Source organism: Scardinius erythrophthalmus, assembly GCF_964197995.2.
Source record: "Scardinius erythrophthalmus genome assembly, chromosome: 25".
Taxonomy (NCBI): domain Eukaryota; kingdom Metazoa; phylum Chordata; class Actinopteri; order Cypriniformes; family Leuciscidae; genus Scardinius; species Scardinius erythrophthalmus.
In genome coordinates this window covers 26,721,975-26,734,919 of record NC_138245.1, presented here as the reverse complement: position 1 = coordinate 26,734,919, position 12,945 = coordinate 26,721,975, and the positions used below count along the sequence as shown (strand labels likewise).

The following is a 12,945-nucleotide window of genomic DNA, read 5'->3' as shown; positions in this document are numbered from 1 at the left end:
GTTGTCTAGTTACATATTTTCATACTTATTCAGTTACAGGTGGAAATAAATGTCTTATCTTGCCATATTGGCTTCCTTTCAGACGCAGTCGGCGACAGGATGTCAAATACGGGAATCCCATTCGCCAGTGCAGAGGATACAATTCCAACAGTAAGCCTAACTCATATTTGTAACTGCAGAAATGTATTGTAATGTATAATATCAATAAATAGATTTAGTCCAGTCTGTTTTGTTTGTAAATATATCAATCTAATAAACATATTGTGTGCACAACTAATTTATTAGTAAATCATTCACAGTTAATACTTGCTTTCATATCATGACACATTTATCAACATCAGTTCATGAATTTCCGTTTTACTCGCTTTCATTAATTTGTCAAGTTTGTTTATATAAATGAAGCGTATATGTAAAATTCAGTCATGCTTTCTTTATTCAGCCCTTATGAGCTGTTAACAGAAAGCATCATTCTGCTCTGATCTGGATTTGTTTTAGTTTGACTGACACGGCTCTCACGTTCTACTGGCTCTGCCTTATGAGTTCACGGTCAGCTCTCGTTCTCGCTCTAGTGCTGTGTTGATGTCTATGAGAAATGACGTGTTGTTGATGTTGTTGTCCAGCCAATAAGAACACTCTAGAGACGGTGCAGTACGGGGTGGAGGGAAGCAGCACGTTTTTGGAATGCCAGGCCAGATCTCCTCACGCCGCCATCAAATGGCACCTGCACCGAGACAACAGCGACAGGAGGAGAGAGGTGAGGACACACCAGTACATATCCATATTCATGTATGAGTAAATAGTACAGATGCACAGTATGTTAGAAACATTATGTCTTTACTGCATCCTTTCTGAATAAAAATATTAATTTCTTTCCAAAAAAAATTATTTTGAAAGAACTTTTGAAAGGTTGTGTGCATGTGTATATAATATATGTGTGTATATGTGTGTATGTATGTATGTATGTATGTTTATATATATATATATATATATATATATATATATAGTATATACACACATATATATATATATATATATATATAGTATATACACATATATATATATGTATATGTGTATATTATTTATATATATATATACATATATATATATATATATATATATATATATATATATATATATATATATATATATATATATATATAGTATATACACACATATATATATATATATATATATATATATATATATATATATATATATATATATATATATATACACATATACATATATATATATATATAAAATGTATATATAATGTGTGTATATATATATATATATATATATATATGTATATGTGTGTATATTAGAGGTGGGCGATATATCGTTTAGACGATAATATCCAAATTGTTGTCTGGACGATATGCAAAATTGGGATATCGAATATTTCATAATTTGTACAATCCGACCCCCCAAACATGAAACGAGCTGAAAGAAGTTAAAGAGAAAACAAATAACGCACACAATAACCTTCTAAACAATTATATGTAGCGATTTTTAATAATGTACAGTAGGGCAGTACTATTTGCGGAAGCAACCTCCGAGTGGCCCAGCCCATGGTCCCGTCCCGTGTCGTCAAAAACTCATACGTAAATTCGAAATAGTGCGCGCAGAAGCACATGCCCAAAACCGTTTTTAAAATGATATATGATTTATTTTTATTTTATCATATGTCATTTTACAAAAAGACATTTTACAAACCGTTTGCGCATGTGCTCCTGCACGCACTTTTTCAGTCAGAACACAGCAATCAGAGGAGGACGCACTGAAAACTGTAATGCTGTTCTCTTCCTTCATAACTCGTATTGAGAAGGTTTGAGTTGCAGAGGAATTTGTGACTGTTTCACCTGTTCAACCACATCAAAGTTTCGTAATTAGTAAGTCCGTGCTTTTTCTCTTCTTTTGTTCTTATGTGCTGAAGGGCCGCTGTGCCTTGGTGAAACGTGAAGAGCTCTTTTCCAAAACGCCATAAACCTAAAAAGCTGCCTCAAAGATCCACCAAAAGTAACGATTATGAATATGTAAAATATTGCAATAAGACATTTTAATTGTTTATTAATTTCTGTGTCGGCTGCAAAGATGAAGTTGACGATAGGCTATGACTCGCGATCTTCGCAGTAGGCTGTGAACGCAACGGAGAAATGCACATTTATTAGGCTACATAGTTTTATTTTGTTTTGGATGGTTTTGTTTAGAACCAGCTTTCTGTAAATATATTTCACATTTTTTAGGCCTGTGAGGCGAGTAGGCTACGGTTCGGTTCATGATTATATAATCTCCAGTTCAAGCACGGCGCCTTATGTTGTGATTGCTAGCCTATATTTATATTTAATTTTAATGTATTAATCCAGGAAATTGGTTAATGAAAAAATTATTAAAATTAAGATACAATTAATACAAAACGAAATTCGTCTTAAAGGCTTTGTGCTTTTTGTTTTGGTTTTTGTTTGGTTGTTTTGGCTTTTGTTCTGGCTTTTTTTGAGGTCTCTGTGAAAGTTTGAAAGTCTTTAGTCTTTTTGCCGCTTATGACTCGCGTCCATAATGGAGAACTGACATGTAATATTGTTTTTTCCTCAAATGCAAACACGAAAAATAAAAGACAAAAGGATTTTTTTTAATAGACAAACCATCAATTTTTATTTGGGGGGGGGGGGGGGGGGTGGATGGATTTATAGCTTTTTGGGGAAAAAATGGATGGATTTATAGCGTTTTGAAAATATTTTTTTTTACTTTGAATTTATCATCAACAATATTGTTGTTTGATTTAATAATCACTGTTGCAAAAGGTGCCTAGTTCCGTTTTTTTTTTTTTTTTGTAAGTGGAAAAAGATAGGGGCTTCCTCAGATTCTGTTTAGTTAGCTCCTTTATTGTTGCAGCAAGTCAAAAGACCAATTGGACCTTCTTTGCCAGTTTGCACACATTTCTTTGAAGGATGGCAAAAATATCGTCTGAATATCGATATCGAGATATTGGAAAAAAATATCGAGATATCCATTTTTGTCAATATCTCCCACCCCTAGTGTATATACTATATATATATATATATATATGTGTGTGTGTGTGTATATATATATATATTATGTATGTGTATATAATATATATATATATATGTATGTATGTATGTATGTATATTTAATATATATATATTATTATTAAAAATACAAAAAAACTGTAATATTGTGAAATATTATTACAATTTAAAACCGCTGTTTTCTATGTGAATATATATATATATATATATATATATATATATATATATATATATATATATATATATATATATATATATATATATATATTTATAGTAAAGTGTAATTTATTCCTGTGATCAAAGCTGAATTTTCAGCATCATTACTCCAGTCTTCAGTGTCACATGATCCTTCAGAAATCATTCTAATATGTTGATTTGATGCTCATTTCTTATTATTTCTTATTATTATCAATGTTGAAATCGGTTATTTACAGTTTTATTTCAGGGTTCTTTGATGAATAGAAAGTTCAGAAGGACAGCATTTATCTGAAATAGAAAGATTTTGTAACATTAAAGACTACTGTTCAAAAGTTTTCAGTGCATGTTTGTAAATACAGTATAGACGTATTAAAAAAAATGTAAATGATATATAGAAATTGTAATGATATCAATTAAGCAATCTGAATTCTACATACGAAGTTCATTGATTTGTTAATCTGTTCCTCCAGGTCCGCACTGACGGGCGCGTGTTGAAGACGGATCAAGGCTTGCTTCTACGTTCCCTCCAGTCCTCAGACTCTGGCATCTACGTCTGCACAGCCACTGAGAAGAACTTCAAGCACACCTTGGTCAAACTCCAGCTGGTGGTCTTGACCAACCAGGCCGTCAACAACATCCTGGTGGAAACGGGCCGTCCCGCGGTCTCTCCGCTCCAGTCCAGCGCCTGGACCCCCAGCGCCGGACAATACAAAGACCTTCTGACCATCCTCAGTCAGCCCGAGATGGGCCTCATAAACCAGTACTGCCAGGACTATTGGCAGTATGGAGACCCGCTGACCGGGGTCATCAAGGCCAAAGACCTCAAAGAGCTGAAGGAACAGAAGAAACCGCGGAATCGCAGACATCACGGGGACGAAGAGGAGACATGAAGGGGTTTTCCACTCCTCGGTCCTGTAGGAAAGACTTCTAAAAGAGGAAACCCTAAAAAAATCGAATAAAAAAAAACTTCCATCACATGAAACCGAACTTTGCAAGAAACAAACGGAATTCCCTTTTAACACGTAAAGATGATATCATACACAGTATTTATTGTAGGTTGTATATAGTACCATTCTGTGGATTTCTTTGTACTTAAATAGAAAAAATGAATGCTCTTTGTGTATAAGTACCTAACGGGCAAATATTATTGTAATATTATTTTTATTGTCACAAGTTCAAACGAAATCTCCAGTTTCCATCTTCCGGGCATTGACGACTCGTGTATATTGACATAAACTCATAGACTATGAACTACGTTGAACTGATGGGTGAGGAACGAGCGACTGGGGACAAATCTGGCCCTTGGACTCTTCAACAGAAAGACGGACATCATGCTCTTCACCACTAGTCCCACCCCTAAGTGCATTCTGGTCCCTCATTGGTTACAATGAGACACCAGCTCATATTGTCTTCCTAATGTCACTCTATATGCACAACTCTTCTGTTTTCATTGCACAAATGAATCGAATTTAATGGCACAATAATGTTTTTTTTTGTTTTGTGAATGGACTCGATCAAGTTTTGACTAATGTAAAACAGCTGCTGAGGGCTCTTAGTAAGCTTTTATTGTTTTATATGCCACTTTTGAAAAGACTAAAAGCACAAACCAACTTGCACCGCAATGATGTCATGGTCATATATGTCCAGGTCATATTTCACCATTTAAAATTAATGGCCATTAATAAATAAAGCCATTAATTGAAAATATACAAATATTTTCTCCCACATTTTATTTTACTGAATTACACTAAAATTCAGTAGAATACATTTTATTTAAATTGGCACTTTTTATAAATGCTTCACAATTATATATATATATTTTAATAATGTTACAATTAGATTTGAATGGGGAAAATGTCCTGAAAATAATGTCAATGGTAATAATGGTACTAAAAACATAATTTCATGTTTTTATTTTTAATTTCGGGGTGAAATATGATCTGGACCAGATTTTGTGAGATTCAGCCAATTATGGCACATAACCTAAATATGAATTTAGATGAACTGTTGAAGACTACAATATTATAAAAGACACATGCTGATGTATGACAAAAGCTACATTCATTTTCAAAACGTGTTCACACTGTATAGAGCATTTTATCACGGTTTTAAACTACTCAAGGTCTTGGGAAGCTGGCTTTTCATTGTGTGCATGATTTATGTAGTGGTATCGTAATTACGAAATTAAAACTAGCTGCGTTACAGTTCTTTCTATTATGTTTTTACGGTAAGTGTTGGGCAGAAGACTGATGGTCTTATACATGCAAAACGGAGGGCAACTATTCACCTTAAAACGATGACAAACTGTTTCCTCAACAGTCGATGGTATTGTTACTTTCCCTGCAAAACACCACACGGCCCCGAAACCAGTAAGAAGCAGTGTCTTACATCGAGAGAAAATGGTTGTACAATTTCTTGGTATTTTTAAGATGTGTCTTTAGAAATGTTTGTGTTTTTATTTTGTCATCAGTTTGACTAAATGCACAGGTGATGTTACTGTGATAATTGTGTAAATGATTTTCTTTCCCCTCTTGCTGTTGCTAACTAATAAATTAAAGCTCTATATTTTATAGTAATTCAGCTGTTCATTTTTTTTTTTCTTTACCAGCTGATTTATTTGATCACAGACTCATGGAATGGTTATGAATAGTTTTTGTGGAAGAATCCTGGACCGACAGGACAGGCAGTGAAACTGTGCAAGTAATATTTCACTATTATAGCCCTTGCATGCTGGCACACTCCTGGTATTTTTATTGAGATGCAGATTTTTCAAGCAACTTTATAGGTATAGTTCATCCAAAAATGAACATTTTTCTTCCATTGAAAATAAAATATGTTTAACATACAATGAAAGCATAATTACTGTACCTGTCAAGCTTCAAATAGTACCATAGGCCTACTCCATGTGTATGTTATAAATCCTTATAGCTTTGTGTGAGGAACAGACCAAAATAAGCAGTTCATTTAGATTTCATGAGAGCAAAGCATCTTGCAGTGAGATTTCTGCAGCGTCTCTTATAAGCTGACTATAGGCTATATCAACCTGAACCTGCAGGTCGTCAATGACACCTAGTGTTCTTTAGCCTATTCGTCTACATACAAGGTGTTTTTACAAAGTGCGTTCTATGCTTTTACCCAAACTGCACATTACCGAAACAAGCGCTCTGCAAGTCTCATGTTAAAGGGCAAAAATTATTGTTTGTTAGACTCAAACCAGCCAGTTATGTTGAAAAATGAGAAGCAACACTTGCATAAGATATGAAATTGTTTTCATAAAATGTTTTTTTTTTCTCACTGCACTGACAGATTTTATGTTTTTTTTTTTTTTTTTTTTTTTTCTTGGATAAATCAAGAAAACAATAATTATAAAAAGTATTTAAAAAAATGAAGTGTTTGGGAACATCGTTTCTGCCATGGAATAAAAAATAAAGGAAATTGTGACTTTATATGACTTTATATTTCTTTTTTTTTTTTCTTAGAATTGAGAAATAAAGTCCACAGTTCTGAGAAAAAAATCTGAATTGTGACATTAAAACAAAAAAAAAATCACAATTTCCTTTATTTTTTATACTTTATAACTCGGAAGTCGGACTTTATAACTCGTAATTCCGAGTTTATATCTCTTAATTCGTACTTTTATAACTCGGAAGAGTTGGGAAGGTCATTTCGGTTTCAAAATGGTTTCGGTCAATTTAAGACAATTAAAAAAAAATTATAATAATAATTAGTGAGTTAGAAACTCCTATTCTGGATCGGATTGGTTGAACAGCTTTGTACGGTTAGAACAGCGACTTCTCAAATGAAGAGTTGTTGTCAAATGATACTTTATTGAGAAGTGTAGTCTTACAGGCTCAGATGTTAGATTCACAGGAAGATTCAAACAAACTAATTAAACAGAGCTATAATGAATCCAGTCAGCGAATCCTTGCTCCAGTCTCACAGAACGTCACAGTGAGTTCTCTTCTTCTAGAGAATGACGTGATCCTTCTTTTATACGAGCAGTCGACAATAGAATCGACCTAGATAGAAAGTTGACTGATACTCTACCTATTCAGGAAACTTTAAAGGGATACTTCACCTCTGGAAAGATGAATGTGTATTTAAAATGGGTCATTTATGTAGTAGAAATGTGAAATTATTTTTGAATTTGGAGCTTTCTAGACTGAGAAAAGCCAGAAAGTGTATTTTTGGCTTTTTGTGGATGAAAGACAACAACTCCCAGAATGCACTTGCTTCGCTGCTCTACGAGGCCACTCCCAAGCCACGCCTACCGTCTCCGTGACAAGTCTGCCCGGGATTTCGAGATTGCCCAAAATGTCCGGTTCATTATGTTTACTGTGTCGAGCAGGACGAGGCTGAGGGCCGTGGGAGGATGGAGCGAGGATTTTCTTAGCAATGTTAAAAAGCACATCAACCGAGCACTTTTTAAAATAAAAAAATCCGAAATTGTGAGATAAAAAAAATCACAATCTCCTTTATTTTTATAATTTCTAACTAGGACTTTATAACTCGGAAGTCAGATTTTATAACTCGTTATTGCGAGTTTATAACTCGAAAGTCGGACTTTATAACTCGTAAGTCGGACTTTATAACTTGCAATTCCGAGTTTATAACTCCCAATTCGGACTTTATGAACTCTAACTAATTCTTTTGTATTTGTCAGCACATTGGTGTATTTTCTGTGGTGTTACTTGCGAGTCACGGTTACTGAATATTGTTCCCAGTGAATACATAGGTTGCAGCACTGTTGTTCTCTGGGCACCACGGGCATCCCAGACATCGCATTCAGGCAGAAAAAGACTTCATCACTAGCCTCTTTTGTCCCATTTGTATCTCCCCAACACACAAACCTCTGTGTCTCTTATCTGATAGCTCCCATCATTCCCAGTGCCAGTGGTGGGCAGTGGGCACAGTCACATCAGTCAGCAGTGACTGGCTGTTCTCACCCACCGGGGTGATGGATGATTATCGGAGTGAATAGCTGAACGGCTCAGAAACCCACATGCTTATCTTCCCGACCCATCTCAGAGGGGGAAGCGGTGCCATCCTTTCAACATGCCATCATAGGCTGTCATTATGGAAAGGCCTTTATTCATGCTTAAAAAGTCTTTTGTTCACTGTTTCAAAACCTCTTTATCGGTCCGACAAAAAAGAATAGGCCTATCTTTTATCGATCATGTTTTGTCACACTTCCAAGCAGATGTTTTGAGGATTGTAGCACCCTGGTGAGAAATGAAAGCTCTGAAAACTAATTTTAAGTAACCTGACGAGTCTTGAAGGACATCAGAGACGTTAACTGGTCTTATCAGGCTGAGATCAGAGACTCAGAGGAAGCGAATGGAGTGAGTGTCAAGACTTTTGGAGAAGAGGCAGCTGATGAAAGGGTGAGATGACGAATGTAGGGTCTACAGGACGTCATGTTTGTAATGTTTTGTGGTCTGGACAGGACATTAGTAAGCCAGAAAAGACTCTGATGTCATTATAAACATCTTCTAAAGTGGTTTAGATGCAGACGATAGGCTAATTGTGGAATCATCCACAGACTTTCATATAGCCTAACGTAATTTGAGGTTTAGTGATGCATTTGGGCAGACAATAAGATATTCTCACTTCTCATCAACAGAAGAGAGAGAAGATTGCGCGCTTATTGTTTGGCTGATTTTCTTTGTCATAAACTTGGTTTTCTTTACGGATCAAATGTGTACTAAATGATGTGAACCAGCAGAGGGCAAGCTTTAATAAGCCTCTAGGTTGCTTTCTGATGCACTGCATAGGAGGAGTAGGCCACTGCTATAATATTTGATGTTATAAATGTTCTGCCATTTATTTAGGCTAAATGTTTATATAAAAGTCTGTATATGCATATGGATTTTACAATTATTTTGCCCATATAAGTGGAGAACTTCTCTGCTGGAGTAACAGGTATACCATATAGGCTATGCGTATGTATATTATTACAAAAAAATATATTCAAATATTAAATACTGTAACTCCCTTGCGAATGGGGCACATGAGCCCATAATGTGACTGTCTACTTTTTAAAAATAACCTGAGGTGGTTTTCTTTGAGATTTTTGACAACATCATATCTAACTCTCAAAGTCTCACATTCTAAGCATGTTAAAATGAATAACACTACTTGCATACAACAAAGAACTACGACTACCAATGGATGATCATTCAAGGATGTGTTTATTTTGAAAGCATGAAAGTGATTTGAAGAATACAGAGGTTAAAGTGGAGAGAGGCCAGTCCTCAGTGTATTCACAGGTTCACAGTCAACCAAACTGAGAAGAACATCTGAGAGAATGAGGAAATCAACAGACACCCAACACCAAAGGCAATAGTGAAGCACTATTTTAAAAAAATTGCTTTGAATTGTGTAACACAGTATCTAGTTGCGGTTTTAGTATACATGAATGCTATAAAAACACTTTTTTTTCAGACCTACATGAAACATTACTTATACTTTTTTATTTTAGATCTTATCAGTTTGCGCTTTTTGAATTTTTATACGAAATCAAAGACAGAAAAACAAATGACATCTCAAAGTCTCAGGGGAGATAGAACGAATAAAGGTATGCGACAGATTTTAGAAGAGAAATATCATTTTAGAAGATCAAAGAGAAATGAAAGCTACAAAATGACAATGACACACGTGAGATCTAAAGTATATCAAAGCTGACTTCAGGAGAAACCTGTGGCAACCCATGCTGAGCATCATTATGAAATCAATAGAGCACTGACAGCATAATTGCATATCAAGGCCTTTTTCAGTCAAACCTCCACTGACTCCTATGATGTTTAGAAAATTACAGCTTGTCACCGCTGCACAACAATTACAAATCGTTGGCCACTGGAGGGGAAACTCACTGTTTTCGTTCACCTTTCCTGTATGACAAGTTCTAAATAATAGGACCACCATTAGGTGCACTGGCTTCATCTGTCCCGCTCAAGTCCTGACCTTCCCGTCCTTCCAGAATGACGTCACTATTGTCAACTTCAATGGAGGACAGTCTAATCAGAAATTGAGTGTGTTCACATGGACACTGACATTGACAGTAGCATCACAGTATCGCAGTTGTAGACTATTGCTCATATAAAGAGGTCAACCGTTTCGATTTTGCTTTCGTTAAGCTCTAGTAATCCTATATATCCTTATACCTGCGGCTTCTCTGTGCTAAAATATGTTTGTATACTGAAAAAAAAAAAAACCTAATCGTGTAAAAAATTAAGACGGCACAGACAAAAATTAAGACCGTCTCAAAATAACCAGGCTTTTCTCAACTGGCTTTCTATGATGTTTAAAGCATCTAGGGATGCTGATTTTTAGAAGGCAGCTGTCTAACTCAAAGATCAAATATTTTCACAGGAAAAAAACGTTTAAATATGTCATTTTGATTATCAAAGATGAGTTTTAATGGATAAAATTATTGACTGTTGACTTAAAAATCTACAAGTTGTAAAGTTTCCTGCTCGGCGTGATGTTTAAGGCCCGTTCGCACCATGAATGATAACTCTAAAGATAACTATATTAGCGTCTACAACAACAGATGATCTGCTGATGATGTTCTGCTCATTTTAAGCACGTACTGTAGTTTTGTCGTATGCTGCTTTAAATGCTCAAGCTCCTTAAAGTCTTTAAAATGGATTCTGATTGGCTGTCAAAGTTTATTATTCCTCAGCTTGAAAAAAAAATTATTCTGAAAGTAATTCCAACGGTGTCGTTGCTCTGTCGTTATCATTGTAATTGTGATGTGTACTTCCCTATTGCTATAGAATTAGAACGATTATTAAAACACATTACAGTTATCGTCCGTGGTGTGAACAGGCCATTAATGTCCCTGGAAACCTCTAGTCCCATTTAGCCATGTAAAATATCTTGAGCCTGTTAACCACAGACTTGCTTTCAGGTGAGTAACCAAAACCCCATTCAAAAAACATTGATTTGGGGACGATCTGAAGTGCAAAAATGCTAACTTTTTTCTGGGTTTTCAAACTCATTCCTGGAGCACTCTATACTTGTCACTGAGACTTTTTTGTTATATGACCAAATGTGCCTACCTTAAAAGAAAGGTGGCAAAGGGTTGAATGACTATAAATAAGGCCCTATTTACATCTGGTATTAAGATGCGTTTTGGTCGACTGGATCACAAGTAGACGAGGGAGACACATACCCGTTTACACCTGGTATTTTAATTAGTCTCTTTTGTCCACTTTCAACCACTTCTGTCCTGACTTCTTCGAAAGGAGGGGTCTATGGGCAGATAAATGGACGTTTCTTTAGATCTTTTGATCTAATGGACGAAATAAGCTTGTGCAATTTATATATAAACGTGCCCAGAGATGACAGAAAAACATACGGAGAGCAGCGCCGTTCCTTTTTGCTCTGATAGCCGACTATCACAGAACAGAGATCAAGAACAGAGAACGCTGTGAGTTGTGTGTTAGAAATTTTGAATGGTGAGAGAATATTTGTCTTCAGCCAACAAAGTTTAAATCCTGTCTGGCTAGCGCGCTTCCCATACATGTTAGGTCAGTAGGCGGAGAGTAGGAGGTCCTTTTTGGTTGTTCGAACACATGCGACCACATGAGTGTTTACACTACGAAAGCAATCCGTTTGAATGTGTTTTTGACCACCTCTGGAAGTGGTCGAAAGTGGACGAGCTCAAAACATTTTAGACCCCGTTTACACCTGTATTTAGTGTACTTGACGAAAATGCTTCTTAATTCCATGGCCTAAATATCCGATGCCTATTATATACTTGCAATTCAAAAAAGATTTGGGTTCAAGAAAAATATATAAAGATTATGAGTAAATATTCAGCCCAACGAAAGCGTCTCAGAGTAGGCATAAAATGGCCACTGTAACTTGTACATTTAAGCCTCCAATGAAATCCTGTTAAAAACAAAGATCACTGTGTGTGGCTGTGTACTTTTAAAATGGAAAGGTATATTATTCAAAACATGTACAATGTATGCAAATGAGTATATAATACATTATAAGAACAAATCACATTTTCCACTGTTCATGTGGCTAGCTACCAAGCAGATGTGAGGTATTAGTTATGCTTACCTACTCTGCTCCATTTATTGGGCCACACGTCTCAACCACTAAAACACCATTACGAGATGAATTTAGCCGCCTTAGTTGCTGTAAAAGTATTTTTCATATGAATCCTCTTAACGTTTCGTGAGTGCGTGTTAGATCAAGACATGAAATGTCCATGTAAAGCTGAAGCTGAATGTGTCAGTTACCTGGACATGTGTGTCATAAACAGCAGATTTGAAAAAAAGCATGCTGTTCTTGGCTACGTCTAATCTACAGAGGTAAGTAAGCTATTTACAGAAACTGTACATTGCACATGAAGCTGTGTCTCTGTGGTCCTCTGACTAGTTCAAGACAGATTTCAACAAATTGCAATGCAATAAAATAAAATAAAAAGTAGCTATAAAATGAGGCCTACAATGATAATCTATCCTAAAGCATGTATGCAGATCAGTGCTAAAGTTTCCAATCTTGGCTTAATGTAAGCAGAAAACAGCCTTTTTCTTATTTTACGCAAAGTTAAAGTGGCCAGAGCATTCGATATGCGTCACACTGCGTTGTGATTCAATAGAAAACGAGAATGCTTGCTGGAAAATGTTTAAAGGCAAATTCACACTGCACCGACAGACGGCGACCAACGTGGACAACCACC

General features: G+C 35.7%; 1 protein-coding gene across 1 annotated transcript in view; it reads left to right on the top strand.

Annotated features, from left to right (window-relative positions):
- Positions 1 to 4,859, top strand: part of sema3fb (sema domain, immunoglobulin domain (Ig), short basic domain, secreted, (semaphorin) 3Fb) — a 61,437-nt gene extending 56,578 nt beyond the window's left edge. Inside the window, exons 17-19 of the mRNA XM_081358047.1 lie at positions 83 to 150; positions 621 to 754; positions 3,716 to 4,859. Of these exons, the coding sequence (XP_081214173.1) occupies positions 83 to 150; positions 621 to 754; positions 3,716 to 4,135 (622 nt within the window). The 3' untranslated portion in view covers positions 4,136 to 4,859. The remainder of the gene's footprint in view (positions 1 to 82; positions 151 to 620; positions 755 to 3,715) is intronic.
- Positions 4,860 to 12,945: the final 8,086 nt, after the last annotated feature.